Consider the following 22,077-nt stretch of genomic DNA (forward strand, 5'->3'; position numbering starts at 1 on the left):
TAGGACTGCTTCCCTTGCGCCTGAACCGCTTCACCCCTCACAGGTTTGTGACAAGCACAGCCTTCCTGTGTTGCCCTGAGCTTTGAAACCGGTGTGTTTTCCCCCACCTTGGAGCCCCATTTCCCCCCCTCCCCGGTTTGGAGGCAGTTGCTGAGCCCTGGGTGTGTGCAGGGAGAGAGGCTCCATGTCCCAGGATCGCTGCTGCTTCTCCTTCGGCACAGCTGCAGGTGGAAGCCCATTTGGCTCCTTTGTCAGCCATTGCATTGCTTGAGGCTGGCGTACTCAGAGGGTGAAAACCTGTTCCTGCTTTTGGCTCTGGGTCTGTAAAGGGATTTTCAGGTGAGGTGCCAGGTCTGAGCAGTGCAGGTGGGGTTTTGGGGCTGGGGGTTTCTGCGGTACTCCCCAGTTATCGGCAGTAGTCCTGCTGTGTGTATCAGACACTGCTTTTGCTAAAGGCTAGTTCTGCCCTCTGCTGTAGGATTCTTTTCATAGCGTGAAGGCAAAGGCCAGGTCTTTCTCTGGTCTAAGAGGGGTGTTCCATCTCTCCTAGGATAAAACTGATTGAAGTTAGAAACCCCTTCGGTTAGGGAGCAAGTAGAAATCGGTTTCATAGGACAGGCCACTTTGCTGCCAGCTAAATAAAACAGAAAATGGCATGGTAATGTTTTTGAATTGTTTGCTTATGAAGCAGAACTTCTTGGGACTGAGGTCCTGGCTTAAGTTTTATTGTGGCTATGTAGCAACAGAGCAGCAAAATCCACTCTTAAAAGACCAGACTCTAATTTCTGTTTTTCTGTAATCCCCAGGGATACAGATGTTCATCTGCAACCATGAACACTATGGTTTCCTTCCCATGCCCCTGAAATCGCACCAGACGCTGCAGGAAGAAACTGAGAACTTTGTGCACACGCTAATTGAGGCTATGAGTAAGTCGCTGTGCCCTGCCATGATGGAGCCCCATAAGTTAATGTTTGTAGAGATCTCCTGCCAGCAGCCCAACTCTCTTCCCCTTGGGAGTCTGCCTCCTGATCTGACTGCTCTGATACTGTTTTGTTATGCAGTTTTCCATTTCCACCGTTTTTCTATCTAGGGATGTAATAATTTCACAGTCAGGTCAACCCCCTTCACAAAACCCCTTAACTTCCTCATTTTAACATGCAAAAATGCATCTTCAATGTGGAAAGGATGCTGCAGAACCTCGTTTTTGTCATCAGGTCTATCTGGCACATGGCTGCTGGCTTCTGCTTTGCAACGTGGATGCTTTCTGCTACACCCACTCCTGCACTGATTTCATGTCCCAGCTCCCTGGGGCTTTTTAGGCCCAGTGATAAAAACACGGGCAGATATGTTATATCAATGCAGCTTGTACATGAGGTGATGCTTGGGATCTCTCCTCTCTTTCAGTTGATCGACCTCCCATTGAACCCTCTCAATATGTCTCTGTTCCTCTGAAGAACCCTGACAAGATGGGATTTGATGAAGTAAGGAACCTATTCTGCTGCCATTGTCTTGTCTTTTCTTGCTACTTATCGCTTAGAGGACCCTGTTCTCCCTGTAGCTTAACTTCCAGCTGTTTCCCTTGGAAAATATTATCTTCACCTAGTCAGCTCTTTGCCAATCACTCATCTTTTGGACTTAAACTTTTGGCAAGGAGAAAATAGCCATCCTTATTAGGGGAGAACTTCTGCCAAGCTCAGGGAAGCAGAAAGGAACGGGCTCAGGGAGCGTTCTTTCCCTCTGGCGCTTGCTGTGGAGAAACGAGGCCAGTCAGGTCTGCAGGCACTTAGTACCTGCTGCAAGACCACTGATTAGAAGTGCAGGTTTGTGTGCAAGGGCAGCGCCCAGCAAATCTTTGGGCTTCCTGTCTTGATAGTATGGATGTTTTAATCCAGCCAGGAGGAGATAGCAGAAGCGAGGCTGAAAAACACGTTATTTAACTCCGCAGTTCTTGTGCTGTTTCCTGTACATCTGACTCTGCAGAGCAGCTTGGCAGTCCTTCCATTCTGTGACAAAATCTGGTCTTTTGGGAAACCTCTCCTGCTTTCCAGTGACAGAAGGGAACGATTTCTCTCACCTGAGAGACACTGGAGAGTCTGGAGCAGCTGGGGGAGCCAGGCTCACAGCTGGGTTCGAGCCCAAGCTGGGTATGTCCAGGAGTGATGAAAATCACGCATGCTGTCTCCTTACTGTGGCGGCTCTCCCTCTGCCCTGCTTGGTCACCACATTTTTCTGCTATGGCTTTAAGTTAAAGTGAACTAGAAAGATGGTTGCTGACACTGGTAGTGCCCCAAGACCCTGCAGAAATTCCTTTACCGATTCTGCCTCACATTGTAGAGAGAGCAGGCATTGAGGGGAGAAGGCTGGAGAGGGACCTGATGTGCTTTGATTAACCAGTGTCCATGTTATTCACAGAGCCAGCGACCCCTGGGTATGCAGCTGCCAGGGTGGCAGTGGCACCATGACCGAGGGAGCTGTGGTGATCAGGGGAGCCTTTGTTTTCTTGATGTATTCTGCTACATCTGTTTATATGACTCATGAAGTCTGAACCTGATTTGGTAACGTGTGTTGGAGTGTCTGTGTTTAGGACACAGCTGGTGTAGGTTTTTTCCATGTTGTCCTTTGTGGCTGCACTATATTTATCCAATTTATTATTTTTTGCATTCGTACTGAGCTGGAATTTGATCCGCTTCTTACTGGGGTGAGGTTTTGCTCTAGAGGCTACAAGGCTGCACTTGTACTTGTCTGCCTGGGACTGAAAAATATCCCTGACCCTCTGCAGTTTACCTGCATATGAGGTCTTCAGTCCTCTGCTCCCTACCAGAGAGTCTGTGTCCTCAAGGCTTGGACAGAGCTCTGCCCAGAAATCTTTGTTCCCGGTCTTGGCTCTCTACTAGGCTTTCTGCTCTGGCAGGGGTAGCACTGGATTTTCAGTGCCTGAAGTAATTACAAAAATCCTCTCTTTGCTGTGTCCTTGTACTTGGATGGTGGCCCCACTGATAATCCTAAATACAGGCAGTGGCAATATTGTGAGGAAGCGTGTGGGTCAATGTTCCTCTGGGACTGGAGCTGGAGATGACCATTTTACTCTGCTTTTAATATAAATCAAAACATTCTATATCTTTGAAAATTATAGACTTGGCTGTAACTGGTCTCCTCTCACCTTTATTCATCTTCTAAGAGCAACTTTCCCTGTGACATAAAATACCTATAAAAAGTAGTTGTTAGACAATGAATAACCCTCTAACCTATCAACTCAAAACCAACCCCAATTTTTTGACAAATTCTAAGCAACCCGGAATAAAACCACACCTGGTATTTTAATAAGATCTGCTTTTCCAGTAGGGCTGCTGGAGAAGAGTGGATCAGGTCTCCCTTTTCTTCCTCACTCCCAAGCCAGGAGGCTGATGTCTTTCTCTTCTACTCAGATTTTCATGATCAATCTGAAGCGTCGGAAAGACAGGCGTGATCGGATGCTGCGGACTCTCTATGAGCAGGAGATTGCAGTCAAGATAGTGGAGGCTGTGGATGGAAAGTGAGTTTCAGCTGGGGTCGCTGGTGTTTGGAAAGAGTGGGTTGTGCATAACTGCTTAACACTATCTCGTGGATGCTCTGACCTCCCTTCTGGTGGGGAAGGGTGCGCTGAGGGGAGAGGTGAATACCACTTTTATTTACCTAACAGTCTGTTTGGGGGAAATTTTGCTCTGTTTCTTCCTTCTTTTCCAATTAGTCAGTCTCCATGAGAGAACCAGTGCAGTGTGGTTCGGACTAAGATGAAAATCAGGTTAAAGTCATACTGATTTCTGTGAACTGTAACACTTGCACACAGTTAAAAGGAGTCAGCCCTGAAAGTGTTTGAGAGCAATTATCTCCTGGGAAGATAGTCCATCCTAGTGCTACAAAGCTGTTGCGCTACACTGTTAACACCGACACAGCCCTTTCCAAGCTTACTCTAAGGTGTGTCAAGACCTTTTTATAATGAGAAATCAAGGCAGAAATTTTTGGTCTGGGAGCTGCAGAAAGGCCTCAGGGAGATAGGAATCCACATGCCATCTAGTGGTCTTTGAGGCTTGGGGGTACCCATCAAGACCTCTTAGAAAAATAAATCTAAACCAAGCACTTGACAAGTTGATGGTCCCACAAGAAGTCATTGACAGAGTTAAGAATATGATTTGTCAGCTTGATTTAGAAATGTAAATCAAGAAATTAATTTTTCTCTGTGGTTTTGAACAAAACAAGTGCAGGAATGTCTCAAGACACAGCTTTTCTCTGAAAATCAGTAGCATTTCCCGTGTTGCATCTGTGTCTGACTCGAATTTACTTTTTTGAAAACAGTGATAGATATTCTGTCTTTCTCAGAGCACTGAACACAAGTCAGCTCAAAGCTCTCAGCATCGATATGCTCCCAGGTTACCGGGACCCATATTCCTCCAGGCCATTAACCAGGGGTGAGATCGGCTGCTTCCTTAGTCACTATTACATCTGGAAGGAGGTAAGGAGTTTGTGGGTGCCTCTGAGTTCCTGCAGGAAGGTGCTGTGGGCAGGCACCATAGGAGGGTGCAGGGCCAGTCGTAGGGCAGAGCATTAAATACAATGTAGGTTTCTGGAAAGCATAGGATGGAACTGTTTTCCTTGGTTTGTAGGGGATTGTGGACAGGGTTTTTCTTGAATGCAGTGTTCAGCTTTCTCATCTCTGCTTTCCATTTGCCAGCAGCTCTGAGTGATTTTTATCAGAATGTTTTCATGACTCTTTCTGCAAAGCATCCGATAGCTTGCTTGGAGCAAGCTTGCTTAGGAGAAAGGCAAGAAGGTTTTGAAGAACAAACGGTGTTAAAAAAAACTTCTGGCTTTTTCCCCTGGTTCTGCATCTGTGCTGAAGCACGTTCAAGTGACTCTGCTGATTGGCTTTTTTCAGCTGGCATATCATAAATATTCTTAACAGTAGGGGGACCTCTGTTGCCTGAGCTAAGAGATCTTGTTTGGGTGGTAAAAGCTGTAGCTTCCATCTGTCCCTGGTCACCTGGGGAGTGACACTTGAGAAGATCTGGGCTGTGCTGGTCACAGATGCTGGAGTTACACAGCCTGACATCAACAGGTGGGATTGTTTCAAGTGAGGTGAGATGTGGAGGCAAGGAGAAAGATGGTGCTAGAAGAAGGCTGGGCAACGGCAGCGGTTGCCCAAATATAAGAGTGAGGGTTGTACCTCCTGTTGCAGGGTCCTCTACAGACGTATAAGGAGACAGCCCTCTGCCCTCAGAGGTGTTAGTTGCAGCACCTCTCAACAGGGCAGGGCAGTGATCCAAACAGCCTAGAGCCGGCAGGAGTGACTTCAGTACTGAGAAGGCAGTCTGTGCTTTTGGGCTTGAGGCTTCTAAATCACCAAAGATCAGATAACACGGGAACTTATATGCAGGATGCCTTTGCATGTGTGTTCTCTAAGTTATCAGGGCCAGGCTTTGGATATGCTAGATTGTCCTCCTTCCCAGACTCCAGGAACACTTTCTTCCAACAAAGAGGTTTTTCTGAACAATGGCTTTGGCATCAAAAGCTGCTGCGCATTCCTCTGAGGAGGTGGTTGCTGTGGTCATGCTAGATGGTAGCTCATGGGTGCTAGGTGGGGCAACATCAGATGAAGGGTTTTTCTAGGTTGCAGGTGCTCAGCCACAGGGTAATTTCAGGCCTGTTCTCACTGGCTTTTGCAGTCTCTCCCAGATGAGCTGTGAATCTGGGAGTGGTTCTCCTGCCTCCCTACCTAAAGGGTCTACAGGGCAGTGCCAGGTCAGGATGGCCCCCAGCAGTTTCAGGGCCGCTGTGATCACTTCTGAACCCTCTTGTTTCAGGTGGTGAACAGAGAACTGGAGAAGACTCTTGTTATTGAGGACGATGTGCGCTTTGAACACCAGTTTAAGAGGAAGCTCATGAAGCTGATGGATGACATTGAACAAGCCCAGCTAGACTGGGAGCTTATGTAAGTAACCAGCCCTCAGCCATCTGCAAACCCCTGGGCACACTGGGAGGTCGGCAGTACCTGCTGTGTCATGTCGGAGATGCAGGTTAATGCCGGAGTGCAGGGGAAGGTGGCAGAGACTTCTCGGTGGCTCTTCCCATGAGGACAGATCTGCCTCCTGGGACAGGCTGATGATAGAATGCCCACGGGGTGCCATTACTGCCCTTTGTGGGCAGTGCTGGTTGGTCTCAACAGCGTCTCGAGATGCTGCTGTGATAGAGGAACTGACACAGCTCAGTCCTGAGGCTTGGACCATGGCATCTTAGCGCCCTTAATGAAGTCTTTCACAGCTGTACCATCCACTGGGTGAAGACATGGATGTCGGGGAGCGGTGCAGGATAGAAATCTGTGAGCCTGCACAGGGATTACTCCTTGGATTGACCCTTTGCCCTTCCCTGGTTGACCTGAACAGTCGTGTGATCCTAATTGCTGCAGATTCACTTTGGTTCCAATTTCCTTGGTCTTTTCACCCTTTAAGCTACATTGGCCGGAAGAGGATGCAGGTGCAGGAGCCCGAGAAAGCAGTTCCCAATGTCATGAACCTGGTGGAAGCTGATTACTCGTACTGGACCCTGGGGTACGCAATCTCTTTCCAAGGGGCTCAGAAACTCATCGGAGCTGAGCCTTTCGGCAAGATGCTGCCTGTAGATGAATTTCTACCAGTCATGTACAACAAGCACCCTGTGTAAGTAGGATGCCTTTGTTGCTTGGGTTGACGTGAGCTGGGTCACGTGAATGACTTTAAACCAGATCATGCTGGTGTGTCTCACTTCTGTAGCCTGCCTGGCAGGGGACAGGGCTACTCCTTGTGCTTTTTGGTTGTCTGCAGCATGGCTCCTGACACAGGTCAAAGGAGGTGACAGACCTGCAGCAGAGGGGTTATCGTCCCTACCTGATGCAGGGCTTGTGGGCTGGTTCCGAGACACTTGGCTATCTCTGGTAATGGAGGCTTTGGTTGTATAGGTTGTGTGTGATTGTGAGACACCTGGTTGTGGCTGTATAGTCAGATTTCACCCCAGCAACTACCTCCACTCCCTGGGACCTGCTTGCTCAGTGGATTGTCTTGTATCTTACAGTTACAAGCAGTGGCACTGATGAACATTCACTCTGTTACTGATGCTTATTTTTCTCTCCTCTTTAGAGCGAAGTACATGGAGTACTATGAGTCCAGAGACTTGAAAGCCTTTTCAGCAGAACCCCTGCTTGTTTACCCCACCCACTACACAGGGCAGCCAGGCTACCTCAGCGACACAGAGACCTCTACAATCTGGGACAACGAGACCGTATCAACGGACTGGGACAGAACACACTCCTGGAAATCCCGGCAGCAGGGCAAGATCCATAACGATGCCCAGAACAAGGATGCCCTGCCTTCCCAGTCATCTCTGAACGTGCCGTCCTCCAGGGATGAGCTATGACTGCCTGCTTCCCCTGGGACTCTGTTGACAGCTGAACCTGCCTCACACTTTAGCTTTTCACCCTTGAAAGTTGTAGAGCAGCTCTTCATGTGGTCTCCTTCCCACTGCTTCGAATGGCAAAGCACAGCAGTTGGACCTGACAACTAACCAAGGCACTTAGGACTGGGTGGGAGATGAAGGAGGAAAAAGAACAAGTGTTCCAGACTGGCAGAAAAAAGGCAGAGATCTGAACAAAAGCCCTCGCAAGCTTTTGTAAAAAAACAACCTTGAATGACGTCTTTCTACAGTTTCTCCTGTAGAACACTGTATTTATAAAGATTAATATATAGAGGTGTACAAGTGTTAATACCTTTCTGGATAGCTGTAACTGGGCTGCTGTGTAACTTACTCCTTGTAGGTTTGTAGGCTTTTATAACCCTCTTCACTGAGACAAACTGCAGGCAAGCGTTTGGGTTATTTGGTTTTGTTTTCCAAAGGGATCCCTGTCAGAATCAAGATGGTTTCCAAAAATGTTCAGTGCACTGGAGCAGCGCTCCTCTGTAGTTTCTTCTCCCTCATCACACTTCTATAGAAAACTATTGCTGGCTTCCCCTCTGCAAATTTCAAAACTTGCTAGATCCCATCTAAACAGGCCTCCCAATCCAGAACTGATGTCTTGGCGTGTCTAAAATCTTGGAAGCTAGTAGAGAAAGTCGAGGTTGCTGGTTTTATTTGTCTCTGCACTGCCTGAAGGGAACACAGGTGGAGTTAGTCCTTGTCATGTCCTGCTTCAACCCCTGCCTCAACTTATTCCTTCAGGAAAACAAAACCTGACAACCTATTTGCAGGCCTGTTTAATTAGGCCATAAAACCAAGTGTAGGACTTCTAGGAACTTTAAATTTTAAAAGTTTGGTTATGAACTGCTTGACGCTATCTTTATAAAAACAAAACAATCTACAGAAATGTTAGTTTTGTCAAATGTACTATTCTCAACAGCCTTGATAGAACTGTGTGTTACAGGACGACGGCAAGGCAACTTGTCTTGATATTTTTTCATGTGAAAAGCAAACTTGTCTTTCTGGTTTGGGTTTTTTTTTTTATGACTTCTGATGTACTTGCTGTTGGCTAACACATCAGCAGAGTATGGTGGGTGTTTTTTTTTTTTTGTTCGGTTGGTTGGTTGGTTTTTTTTAATGTTTCTCAGAAGCCAGGTGATCATGGACCACACCTCTTAGGTTAGCTGGCACAGACCTCAAGCTACAGGCTGTTGTTGCAGTGGGAGGATGCCCTCCTGGACTTGCAATCTAGAGACTCACCTGCTGGCTGATCTGTACAGTTGAGTATGTGTGGCTGGTTCTTTAATTTTTATTTGTTTTTAATAATAACTGATCAGTGTGTGCTTTCTGCTAAAGGAGACATGTTATTACCTGTCAGCCGGTCTGATAATACATAGAACCTGGTGCAAGATGAGCAGCTGTGTGTATTCTTCATTGGGTGGGAGTAGCCCTGGCCAGGGCAGGCCAGCTCAAGAGGTTTTCAGCAGTGTCACTCTACCGTGGAGTCGCTGGCTATATAAATGTGTCTGTTCTACATCTACTGCCTGGAAGCTGTGTTCCTTCTGCTCTCCAGGCTGGAGCAGGTGCCTGTGCAACATGGTGAGTATGGAGAGCAGGTCTGCTGTGGGCCACCAGGCACAGCCTGGGTCATTCCTCTCTGACAAGCCCTCTCGCTTCCTCCTTAGGTCTTGCTTTACGAGTCTGACCTGTTTGAAGCATGATGGCAATCCCAGAGATGTTGGTAAGCAGCTTGGTGTGGCCTTCAGAAGTAGGACTTCTGTGAACTGGTGAGCATCCAGAATATTGTCAGGTGTCGCTGTGGATACGGGTACCGCGTTACTAAGTTGTTCTGTCACGTTGTGCTTCCCTTGGGATCAGGGCTGATTTTGCAGCATAGCTGTTTCTCCAGGCCTTCAGTAATGCTGTTTGAGGGCTGGTCAGCTGCTGGAGCTGTGGTGGGAAGGGTGCGCCGGAGGAGCAGGTCCCCAGCTTGGCATAGCACCCACGTGGGCTTCCAGTCCTGCTAGTGCGGGTCTGCATCTGAGTCTGGTGGAACAGCAGGGATGGGCCAGCCCTGGGGGGGGCGAGTCCCTCTGGCTAGTGTCGTTTCTCTGATCTAATACTGTGGCTGCCTCTCCATGTAAAGGCTCGTTGTGGTTACACTGTGTTCATATACATCACCACTGCGTATCTCTTCCTCCCTCAGTGTGCTTTTTGTTCTCTAAGAGACCCGTCTTTGTGTCCAAGAGAGGGGCTTCTCCCCCAATCATGGGAGTGATTTACCTGCATCAGCAAGAGCTCTGGTTTTTCCAACCCTTTTCTCCTCTTACCTTTCATGATGTCTCTTCCCTGGGGAGCATCCCTGTATTGACCTTGCAGGAAACATATAATGGATTTAAAAAAAAAATGGGATTTGACTCCCCCTGCTTTTTTAACCCTAATGTGCCTCGTTGAAAACGATAAAAAAAAAAGCTCTCTGCATCAGCTGCACAGCAGTTGTATTGCAGCAACTGGGCTACCCCGGCCTTGCAGCAAGTCTGGCAGATGTGGTGAGGGCAAGGGCGCAAGGCTGGATGTGGCCGGCGCTGACCGACAGGTAAAGCTGCAGTATGGACGTGCCAGCCCGGTTGCCTTGTGTGGGACGGAGCTGGCTTGCATGGCCCTCTCAGGCAATGCTGCTGTCGCTGGAGTTGGTTTGGATGCTCAGGGAGGCTGAGTTTTATTTAACTTTGATTTCCTTAAGTAGAGCAGTAGCAGTTTATTAAAAGCATCTTGGCAACAGGGCTGGGTTTTCTTTTTTTTTTGTATGTATGTGTTTGTTTTTTTCTTTTAGTTCACTCTGGAAGTGAGTGGTATAAGGGGCTTGATGGTGGTTTGGGGGTGGGTGGGTGGGGAGACAAATTAAGAATAATAATATAATGAGTAAAATGAATGTGTCCATTTCAGAGCAGACGTGGCCTCAACCTAGCTCATTGTTCTTTTACCTATATGTGTGTGTGTGTATACGTACACCATTTTCTATTTATTTACATATGCAAGACCTGGTGGATGGCCAGTGGTTCTACCTGCTATGACAAGTGCTGTTTTTTCCCTGTCTGTATTTTCAGTTCCTTGGCAGGTGTTGCCCAGGCTTTGCCCTACTCAGAATTAACTGTGTTTTGGAAAAGTAGGAGCCAGTTGAAACACTTCTGTGTTTTTCTGCTATTTTTCCACTTTCCATGTACTTAACTTTTTTTGACTCATCTAATGGGCTTCAAGTAGGAGCACCAGCTTAAACCTGGCTCTTGCCGAGAGGGCCGTTTTTGCTGGGCACAGGGCAGGGACTGTGCTGTCCCAGGCTATGGTGCAGCTTGGGCACAGAAGGGGCGTCCCCTCTGAGCCTGCAGCAGGTTTAGCATCCACAGCCCAAAGATGGAGGTGCCTTGCGCTGGCATCCTGCGTTCGGTCATACATCTTGGAAATGAGTTTCTGTCAGCAGAACTCTTAGCAAGTGATAAGTAAGAATTTGCCAGGCTGCTTCAGGAACCATGGAGGGCACTTCCCCCCCCCCCCTTTTTTTTTTTCCTTCTCCTCCCAGTCCCCCCGTCCCCCCCCCCCCCCCAGCTTTTTGTAGAGGGTTTTTGTTGTGCTGTGGAGCATCTGAGCTAAGCCCCAAGAACCCCCAGCTGATGGAAGAAACACCCAGCAGTGCCTACCCCAGTAAGTATGGTGACAGACCTGTGGAAGCTAGGAACAGGTTTTACAAAGTATAAGTAGCAAGACAGCTGAAAAAGCAGCTTTTTCGCAACAAAGGTTGCAGTGGTGGGCTCTAAAAATAAGACTGCTTGTAACCTAACAAACAACTCTGTCTCTGCTTTTGTATAAGAAAGGAAAAGTGCTGTTGTACTCTCAATATGGCAATATGAAATTCCTAGTTCACAAATAGATTGTATTTATCCTGAAGGAAATCGAGTAAGGGTCTGTCGTTGTGTTTTGTCTCCCTAGGTAGTTTAAGTAGAAAAAAAGCAAGCTTAAATTCAGGGTACTCTTTCTTTTGCCTTTGCTACTGTAACATGAGAAGCCCTTTAGTGACAAAGGCAACTGCCACACTTCAGGGACTCACAGTGTGACTTTTGGCAGTTTTAGGAGTCTCCCCTAGTGCTGAAGTGTTTTCTGAAATGTAATGCTGACAGTGTTACAAGCAGTACAAAACTGTTACTGGATGTGATGTTGAAGAGTAAAACAGTGGTCGAGGAAGGGTGTAGCTGAAGGGTTACACCTAAAATGGGATGTTTCAAGTTCTCTGGGTGGCAGAGAAGATGAGTTGTGGGAGCTGGCAGAAGTTGATAACAGTTAAAACAGTAAAAGTGATGAGGCTGAAGAGAATGACAATGAAGTAAGTGAAGAGGTGGCAGGTGTAAAAAAACCCACAACTGACATGTAGTAATAAAGGCCAAGAGAAGAAAACAGATTAACTCCAGGCAAATATTAGTGGAAAAAAAGTTTATGTACTTGTATAAAGATTACAGGTAAGCAATTAAAAAAAATCTTTTTCATATATAACCTTTTGGAGGGTGTAATTTTAAAATCAAGAACATTCACCTTTCAGCTTAATACAGACATACAACCTCTGAGTGAGCAATACTATACTTCACAAACAATACCCTCCAGACATCAATGCATGCTTACACTGAAATGCAAAGAAAACTGAACTAACTTCTGTTGTAATCTTGCCCTAACTCTGGGCAAAGGTTAAGGCTCAGTTACAAACTCACTGTCTTCACCTTCAACAGAAATACAATTGGAATTCTTAAACTATTCAGACTAGGACCTGCATGGTGCTACTTGTAAACAGAAGTGATAACTCTTCACATAGTGTAAAACATAGTACAACCCAACATTGTTTGCAGCGTGAGTTTATCACCCATCATTAATGTACTCTGAGCCCAGTTTTGAAAAGTAGTGCTACAGAACTGGTGGGGAAAAAAGGCCCAGGCATGTATAAAATTCAGTATTTATTTTAACTAATACTAACGTATCTCAGAGACAGCCTGTTCAATTAGGGCTGCTTACAATCCAATGTCTCATTTATGGCTTTTTAAAATAAAACATCTAACTATCCTTTCAATGAAACCTGTGTTCTGGGAAGAGACTCAAGAAGTATGTTATTTAAAGTTTCATAGACAACAGCTGATTAAATTCTTTAGTCCAGCTGAATTCTTTAGTCCAGCTGAAAGGGTGTACCATGTCAGGAAATTCATTTAATAGATGTGTATAAAGAGCAGGGGAGGTGGCTGTAGGTAATGCATAATAATGCTACAGGTATATAAAAACTCTGGTTGTTTGGGGTAATGCTTAAAACCTGGCTATCTCCTCTCAATGCCCACTTTTAAAATAAAAGGTCATGTAGTTGCCCCTCATCAATGAAAATGTGAGTTAAAAGTTTTGCTCTTGAAGAGTGATTGCACATATTACAAAGAGGTACATCAGTCATTTCAGAGTACATGCAAAAGGCATCGATTTCTGTTCAACGGGTTAGCAAAGTAAAAGGAAAACCACCCTGTAGTGGCACTAAGACAAGACCTAAATCCAGACAAGTAGTGTTTGTTTGCCTTGTTCATGAACAAACCATGACATTCATCCAAAAGCAAGTGCAGTCCATTCTTTTAAAGTTCTTTGGAAAAAAAAGTCCAAAAATAGGTAATTTTCTGACATGGAAGAAGTGCAAAAAAGAAGTTTGCCAGCTGTGTGAAAGCAATACACACACTTGCAGTTTCTGCTGTCTCCAGCGATGAGTGTTTTGGGGACGTACCCACCCTGCTTTTTCGTGAATGCAAATGCCTCCTGGAGGCAGCGATTGCTAGTGGCACTCGGCTCACCCACAACTTCTGCAAACCAGTGTTCCTGTCAGTCAGCTGGAGGCTGGCTGGGATCTCCTCCTTGGTTCAGGCAGAATTGTATTGAGACTTTTCTTCTCCAGTTTTATAAAAATAAATTTAGACCTTCTTCTGTATAACACTGGCACAAAGGAAAATGTTTTCTCACAAAAAGTGTTGGCTTGTGTGGTGTTCTTAAGACAAATGTTGCAGTCCCATTTTCCCCTCTAACTGGGGCTCTCGCCTTCCTAGGCTAATGTGCAAAACAAAAAAAAATTCCAGTCTGTACTGTCCCGTAAATCCGTGTCTGTCTGTCCATATACAGGTGCAAGGGCAAGGAGAAACATCACTGGCTGTAGGTCAGTCAAATGTTCACTTTGCATTTCAGCCTCAAATCTTTTCCAAGTTGAATACTGAAACATTCATCTACTGGCATTCTGTAATACTGGATGGTAGCAAAGGTACCAGTTCTCAGCCAGTTGTCCCTGACCTGTTGTCTCCCTCACACTGTAATTTTGCTGGGCCTGTTGCTCCGGCACCCCCGTTTGGCAGTTCTAGGGAGTGTCAGACTGCAACGGCCCCTCATTTTCACCTGCCCATTGACCGAAGCTTTTTTCCGGAGGATGAAATCGAAGTTCACATGGCTGTTCATGGCGTAGAACACGTTGGCGTTACCTGGAATCACCAGCTCTGCAAAAGAGGGACCAGAGCAAGCATTAATAGGCAGTATCACACGTAGCAGGAGGAAAGCCAGGAGAGAAGAGGGACTGGGTGAACAGACTGCACGAACGCAGCTGGGCAGCGCTGGGCCCCTTTCCTTGTTCCGCTGTGCTGCTTCAGTCAAAGCTGCTTCGGGTGGTGCCCACAGCAGCTGTCCCACAAAACAGGGGGGCAGGGTCGCAGACGAGAGGAGATGGAGGCCAAACCCAGACCACGTCCAGCCCGGCAGAGGCCCTGGCAGCCTCTCCCAGAGGAGGCTGTGCCGAAAGCTCTGTTTGCACAGCCCAGTGACAGTGGTAGCATCCAGGCCTGCCCGGATCCGTGGGGAAGTCGTACCCTGCCCGGCCCCTGTGGCAGACTGTGCTCAGGGAGGGAGAGCAGCTGCTCTTCGGTCGATAGCTCTGCAGTCACAGTGCACGTACGAAGGCGTACCCGGCAACCTGCGAGTAAACTCTGCCTGTGTAAAGCGATGTGCTGACAGGCCATGAGAAATCATCCCTGCACACCAGTGATGGAGGGGGGTTAGTCTCACTGGCAGCTGTGACGTGTCCGTGGCATTTCTAACGTTGCTTCACATTTTACTCTTTCCTTCAAAATCCAGCAGAACTTTTCAAGCTTCCCTACCTTTGTCCTCAGAGATGACCTGTACAAGCTCATAATCCTCAGCTGGGTCAGATTCCAGGTTGTGCTTCAGCATAGCTCTCTGGATGACAGCAGGAGTTTTGTCTTGGCTAGTTAGCTGGAAAGATAGAGTTGCAATGAGAGATTCTGTTTATGCGCTCTGTATGATTTAATAATTAGTAAAGGCCTGCCTTTCTGCAGACCACTTGGTCTTGGAAAAGATTTCAGAAAACTGAAAAAAATAGGATAGGTCAGTAACAAAGTAGTAGGTGCTGCTAGATACTAAAGCATGGTATTTGTGACATTTGGTCATGGTGGTTTTTTTAGTTCAAGACGACCGATACTGTACTAGCAGAGAGAGCAGTAAATCAGTCTGCTCTCCTGAGCAAACACTTTGAGAGGCGAAGTGTTGTTCTCACTAGCCATAAAAGTCCACATAAATAGCTGCCCCATCTGTTGTTTGCAGACCTCAATTAATCTGCAGTCTCCTGTGCTAAATACTTTGACATCCTGCGAAGATTTTTGGCCTTGTAACTGGGTTTACTGTCTGCTGTGGAAGTGCTGCACATCCGGAGCAGACACAGGGCTCCCTCTAGAGCCTTACGCAGTCAAAAGGAAGGGGGAACGGCTCTTTGCGATTTGGGGAGGGTCAGACCATTAAAATCATAAGGTAGCTAAACATGCTAAGACCTACCCCCCCGTGTGTTTGTTCCCCCCAGGCCCTGAAGGACCTGAAGCGTTTGCTCAGCAGCTGAGTCTCTGTCAGGTATCTGTAGAGATTGCGTGCAGGCGATTCACATCACCCATGGTCCAGCACAGGCCATGCGCTCCCTCGGCGGTGGGCCTGGCACTGCCAGAATCCCTCCCCTGGAACCAGCGTCGGGGGAAACGCCTGAACGCTGGCTGCTGCTGGTCAGGCAACCTTCGCCGCACAGAGAAGCTGCATAATGAAAGGGCTTGTCAGGTTCCTCGCATACAGCTCCCTGTTTCTAGAAACCAGCTCGTGGGGGAAGCTTCTGCAGGAAAAACCTGGCACATGGCATCTTGTGTCAAAACTCACGCACAAATTCCAAGCTAGAGAAAAACCAGCTAGCACTAGCAGAAGGGCAGGAGCAGCAAAGCCTGCATTTGATCAGAATGCTTCACTTTGACTTTTTGATAAAACACAAGCTTTAATTTCAAGACCCAAAACTCCCACAAAGATGCTATTTTCAAACCTCTGATTCATACCATGTTCCATATATTTTGAATTGTAACATTTGTCATTTTCCCTTTCAAGCCAGGCTTGATTAGTCCATCCAGCGAGTAGGTGTTTTCAAAACTAAAAGCACCATTTGTTTAAGTCACTCAGGTTGAAAACACAACCAATGATAACAGCATTTTGCTGTTCCACACCACTCACCAGGATGCTCTTGTACATGTTGCCATTGCTGTCTTCTATGCTGATCCGGATGATGCACATATCTTTGTTCTGCTGGTTGTAAACAGGAGGCAGTACTTTTGAGGTAATGGGTGTCATGGAGACAGAGCACTTGTCATTGGAGGACGGCAAGGGAGTGGATGAGATTAAAGATGACACCCCCGAAGAAGATGTGTCCGTGGAATGGGTGGGGGAGGAGGAGGAAGAGGAGGAAGAGAAGGAGGACGATTCAGCGACCTACACAACAGAAAGAAAGAAAACGACTGTCATAAACAGGACATTTTGTGTGTCTGTGCATGTGATTCTGGAGGAAGAACTTGAGAAAGCAGAAGGCATATATAAAACCTCAGTCATCTGCACTCTGTCCAGCAGGCTGGCGTGGTATTCCTTGCCTCCAGAAGAAAGTGAACTTCAGTTGAAACTTATTTCCAATTCGATGAGCGTTGCTTGCTCTTGCCTCTCAGTTAGAGCAAGCCAGGAGGTGGCAGCAGATACAACGAACAGAAAGAATCCGGTTGTGGGCAACTGGCCAGGGACTGGGACCGGCTGGGAAAGAGCAGAGGGCATGGTGGGCACCCCTGCTACTGCTCCACGTCGGAGCCTTGACATGAGTGAGAATACACACACACTTCCCAGTCTGCCACTTCTCCTTGAGTAGTCTTTCCTCGTTGGAAACTGCCCCCTTCCTCCTTCTGCTGCTCAGGGTTTTGCCTTTCACTTCATCTGCCTTGCTCAAAAACTGCCGAGACGATCTTCCTTCTCCAACTTGCTTATCAAAACCACCATAACAACTGCTCCAGCTAAATCGTTTAAATGATTTATGGATGCCCGTGTCTGGGACCTCATGCTTCATTTGGTTTAAGAACATTTAGTACAATTTAATTTGAAATACCCACAAGCTAAACCCCAATATGACACTCTTCAGCAAAACATCTGTGAGAAGGGCTTCAACAGTACAGTTAACGCAATTTAGTTCAAAATGGAAGAGTCTGTAGGAAAGACATCCCTGTGGATCCCCTTATCAGATCCCTTCTGCTGGTTTCCTGCCCATATAGCTTGTCTCTCTATGGGAGAGACATCTATTACCTCTATAGGTAATGACATATGCCTGGCTCATCTGCTCTCAGCATGAACACTCTCAACTTCAGCCTTACATTTTGCCATTGGGTGTCCCAGCTGCCTGCATGTGGGGTGTAGGACTTTGCCTTCTCTGCAAACGAGGGATTTCCTGGCACGTCAGTTCAGTGCCTTTGTGTGAGACACTGGCTGCGTGTGCTAAGAGCGAGCTGGTGGGGGGAGGGGGGGGCAGCACTGCACCGCACACTGACTTCCCACTGGAATTCGACTGAGCCAAGGCAAGGTGTTCATGCTAGCAGCAGGGAGCTCATGGGAGCTCAAACCCACAGGGCTGGCGAGCTCTGAACTTCCCTGCCTATCACTTGGTCAACTGCAGCTGCTCTGCCTTCCCCAGGATTAGGCTGTTAGTAATGCACACATACTTTCCCACCCAGAAAACACCTTTCGCTGGAGTGGAGGCACAGCTTTGCTGCAGCTGGGCTTTCCTTGGTGAGCACACAGCTAAAGTCAAACTTCCTTTTCCAGCTACAGCTGATTGAGCATGATGGACACAACAGCAGAATAACTCATCAAACCTGACACATTCAAGGAGGAAACGACTAGCTATTGATCTTGCTCCTCTTTAGCTGATCTTGTCTTCTGTTCCATTTGTTTTTGTTTGTGGGGGCTTATAAATCCTCTTGTCCGTGTCACCACTAACATTGTGCTGCCATGTGCCATGAGCGAGCGTGCTGTTTAGGCTCCTCACCCCGTTTCTCACAGGCTCGAAGGTAGAAATGCTGCTAGCCTGCCCCATCCCTCTGAAAAAGCACTATGAGGGACTGAAAAAAAAAAATTAACCTTGTGTTTCTCCAGGACCTCACCTAAACCAAAAACACTGCCAGGCACTGCAAGAAAATGTGGTTTCAGGGAAGGAGAACTTCAGTCTGACTTGTATCTCAGCAACATAGAAAGGACTGTGCAAAAATCCTCGCTGGATTGTTTCCGTTTTTACACATTTATTTCTAGAGTCTCTCCATTCTTCTAAAAGCAGTGCTCTAGGAAGACCAACAGGCTTGGGCAAGCGTCTAGGGCCTGCCTGTAGTGTCAACAGTTTCTCACAAGCTATGTATTCTGGCAACAAGGCCCAGACCATACCTTTTTCTGAGGCTCATCAGGAGTGCCTGTGGGAGTGTTACAGGCATCTTCAGATTCAGAGTGATTAAACTCGCATGATGAAACGCTGGCTGAGTCCGTGCTTTCACCAGAGCTCCCACCTGGAGTAGATTTGGGTTGCTCTTTGATGGGTGTGCTATGGGCGATCACCTCAGAGCCTAGAAACAGGCTAGTATAGAAAAGAAACCATAAAAGCCAGTAAGTGAAAGCAGACCTGAGCTGGGCAAAGCTGTCACTTTGTTCAAAAATCTTACGTATTGTTTTGTTTTCCTATCTTGAGTGGCCTATTGTTTTCATTTCCTCGATGTCATTCATATGGTTTGTCAAGAGTTTGTTATACACTAACACAATACCTTCTTGACCTAGCATACCCACCAGCTGCAAGGCCAAAATCGGAACTAAAGCTGAAGTATCACAAACAAGAATCCTCCTCAGTCTTTAAATTTTCAGACTCACTTGCTAGGAAATGATTGATTGTAAACCTCATGCATTTACAAACCAAGGGACGAAGGGCAAGTTAGAGGCATGGCAGCTGGCTCCACCTTACATGCTCCTGCATGCTGCTGTTACTCCCTGGTCCCTCTGACACAAGGCAGCTCAAGACGTACTTAGCTGCCATGAGTAAGTGAAACAGTGCATGAAAGGTAACACATGCACCAGGCAAAGGTCATCAAAAGGCAAATTCATCCCCTCTGCAAATTCTTTCACTCAATAAAGGTGCCCTCACTAAGAGTCTGAATGGAGATGTACACAATGAGGAGATGACAAGAAAGTGTAAATTACAGGCTCTCCCTCTCCGAGACTCATTTCTAAATCCAGGTCAAGTAAATTGAAAGGAGTGTCAAAGGAAACAAACTTATATAATACGTAAAGTAGAGAAGCAAAGTGAATTATATGCTATGTCAGCATGCAGTTAATGATTTAAAACAATTTAGAGAGGTGTCACTCACTGTTGCCGGAATGAATTATGCCAGTCTTTTCAACAGTATTAATTTGCAAAACACATTAAGAATGCAGATGAAACAATTGTTTAGACAAAGACTGCACAGTGGAAACAAACTCAGTACAGTAAATTACAATACTGCGCCACTGAAACACAGTCAGAAACAAGAGAATAAAGCCTGTGCTCCGCCACGACGATTCTTACGCACAGCTTAGGCACACGCCAAGGGAGACACAAATGAGAGGCCACCGACAGTTCAGGCACTGTCATCTTCAAAGCTCACATTCTCATAACATATCACCACCAACTCAGATGGACTAATTGAAACACTTTCCAAACAGCTGCCCGGATTTTTTTTATGTATCAGGACTCAAAACTCTAGATGGAAAATACCTATTCTTCTTTCAGACCCTGACCTGCAATAGTGCTGACATGAAGTGAATGGCTACTGGCTGTTCTGAGGAAACTAGGTACAAGAGCCAAGCAGGAAAGGAGAGTCAAGAGCTGATAGTGCTGTTAAATTCATCATTTCCCGCCTCATCTTGATCATGCCACTGGTATGCGGGAGTCCCTTCATATCTCCTCTTACATCAGGTTCAAATTTCTCACCTTTCAGTTATTTTTACTTCAGTCCTTGATCTCTGCTTTCATTCCCTGCAGGTTTCCCTGAATTCCTGCTAGTCTGTTGTTTCCCGTGTCTGCTTAGCTGCACGCCCCTCTTCTCCACCCACCTGCTGTTTGAATCTTTGCAGTATTACACTAAATTGGACCACGTCCCCATGATTTTTTTCATTCTCTAACTTGAAGGGAGTTAGGCAGATTGTTTCTATTACCAAATGCCTTTTTGCTAACCTTAATTTTCATATTAAAATCCTGCAAGGAATTTTTGCATGTGTATAGCAAGTTAGACTAATAATAGGCCAGACTTTAACCTCATTTACTTTGTTTTCTACTGCATTCAGGGAAGGTATTACACAATAGATTCTGAATGTATAATCCAGCACTAAAATTGTTCCTTTTCCTGACACCTTAGGAAGGCTTGTTTGTTTCTAACCTCTTTCATCATTAATAATCCTCATGACTACTTATAACAGCTTCAGATGGAAGTATGCATTTCTAGCTGATAGTGTCTACTTAAAGTAAAGCAGTGGTCTGGATCCCCAGCCAGGTTTTTCAGCTGGTGAAACGAGTACTGCTTGTTTGATTTTTTTTTCAGGTCCATATTAACACACCAAATGCCCTTTTCCCCATCATACTTACAGGCTGAACCTCTTCACCATGCTTTTCCGAGATTTTGGCGATGTGGTACTAGTGTCAGCAGCTGCTTCGACCTCACGTGAAAGGCTGTAACTGCAGAAGAGAGGCCACTGGGTTAATTTTTACAGACAATACTATTATTTATGTATCTCAAAGTAGCAATATTCAAGAAATTCAAGAAACCTTCAGTTATTCCCACTTCACAGAAGGCTGCAACCCCACAAAGAGGAACATAGCTCTGTCTACATTTTACCATGGTGAAGAGGATATTTCACTTCTTCATAATAGTTTTAAAAACTAGTGCTTTTTTGGATGACATTCATCATTTTATTTAAAAAAATAAGAAAATACTTAACATATTAGTTTTGGATAAACTGACTTTTTTTTTTTTTTACTGCGACTCAGTACAACGCAGTATCTATCTGTGCTTACACTCTTCATGCAGCAGAGTGATATTCAGCTACCTAGTGGAGATATTAAAATGCTGTAAGTAAATTGTCTTGGGTTGGTCTAGCAGCATGTGCAGTAGCACAGAACTCAGCAGGGCTGCAAAACCCACCCCAGACGCCCAGGAGACATTCATCTGGTGAGTGCTCAGTGAGCTCGGCGTTGCCTTGGCTACCTGCTGCCCGCATCCACCAGCTGAATGCTCAGTGACTGCATCTTGACATCCCTTAGGACTGACTTCAGAGTGTGTGTCTGGGCATACAGACAGCCCAGACACAATAGACTATCATATTTCAAAGTCAGAAGCCTGATCTCCAGTCTCAAAACTAAACCCTGCTCAGTGTTCAACAGGTTTTCTACAGCTGTTTAGCAGAAGGCAGATGTATTTCCACGCTCCTCGAGCAGCAGTATATGTAAGCTCCTGTAAGAGGATAGCTGAAGGCTGGCATAACCTACCTGCAGGTGGGTGTGGGGGGTAAGAAAAGCCTGCTTTGCCAGCTGGACCGAGAACCTACCTCTCCTCATCAGTTAAATGCTGCTGTCTCCTGAACCACTGGATGAATTTTTGGTCTGGTGTCATGCAATAGCTGTTACATGCAGATTGCAAGAGCTTAATTTGGGCAATTACTTCAAATTCCTAAGAAAATTAAAAATCAAATAGGAACTTTAATTAGAAAACAAGATAAAGACAAACTCATTTGCATACTAAACACATGCAACAACAGATCCAAGACAAACTTAGTTTGACTTGAAGTTCAGTTTCAGTTGAGTTACTATTTCAAGAACCAGTTCTTCAAACAATGAAGTCTTTTTTTTTTCTTTTCCCCCAGCATCTGTAATGTGCATTGAAATGTCAACATTTTATCAGACATGCACAAATTATAAGACAAACACAAGGAATCATACTTCACCACAGACCTTTTCTCAAGTACTAACTGAAGTGTAATGCCCGTGCAAACCCCACCGAACGGCAGCCCTGCTGCAGCAAAGCATCCTAAATTCTTCAGATTATCCTACCTGCTCACCCCTGCACTGGCCAGACCAGCTCCAAGAGAGGAATCATGCTTTGTACTTTAGGTGGCTCTCAGGCAGCAAGCAAGGATAATAATTAGGGGTGCCTGTGA

General features: G+C 46.2%; 2 protein-coding genes across 2 annotated transcripts in view; one reads left to right on the top strand and one right to left on the bottom strand.

The window, feature by feature from the left end:
• Positions 1–8,872, top strand: part of COLGALT2 (collagen beta(1-O)galactosyltransferase 2) — a 57,295-nt gene extending 48,423 nt beyond the window's left edge. The window contains exons 6-12 of the mRNA XM_049808924.1: positions 807–926; positions 1,405–1,481; positions 3,426–3,532; positions 4,357–4,489; positions 5,838–5,965; positions 6,483–6,689; positions 7,146–8,872. Coding sequence (XP_049664881.1) covers positions 807–926; positions 1,405–1,481; positions 3,426–3,532; positions 4,357–4,489; positions 5,838–5,965; positions 6,483–6,689; positions 7,146–7,422 — 1,049 coding nt within the window. The 3' untranslated portion in view covers positions 7,423–8,872. The remainder of the gene's footprint in view (positions 1–806; positions 927–1,404; positions 1,482–3,425; positions 3,533–4,356; positions 4,490–5,837; positions 5,966–6,482; positions 6,690–7,145) is intronic.
• A 2,782-nt stretch (positions 8,873–11,654) lies between these two features.
• Positions 11,655–22,077, bottom strand: part of RGL1 (ral guanine nucleotide dissociation stimulator like 1) — an 81,509-nt gene continuing 71,086 nt past the window's right edge. The window contains exons 13-18 of the mRNA XM_049808532.1: positions 21,469–21,590; positions 20,510–20,599; positions 18,289–18,475; positions 16,057–16,311; positions 14,658–14,772; positions 11,655–14,003 (exon numbers count right to left, since the gene is read on the bottom strand). Coding sequence (XP_049664489.1) covers positions 13,816–14,003; positions 14,658–14,772; positions 16,057–16,311; positions 18,289–18,475; positions 20,510–20,599; positions 21,469–21,590 — 957 coding nt within the window. The 3' untranslated portion in view covers positions 11,655–13,815. The remainder of the gene's footprint in view (positions 14,004–14,657; positions 14,773–16,056; positions 16,312–18,288; positions 18,476–20,509; positions 20,600–21,468; positions 21,591–22,077) is intronic.

Source organism: Accipiter gentilis, chromosome 8 (genome assembly GCF_929443795.1).
Source record: "Accipiter gentilis chromosome 8, bAccGen1.1, whole genome shotgun sequence".
Classification (NCBI taxonomy): domain Eukaryota; kingdom Metazoa; phylum Chordata; class Aves; order Accipitriformes; family Accipitridae; genus Astur; species Astur gentilis.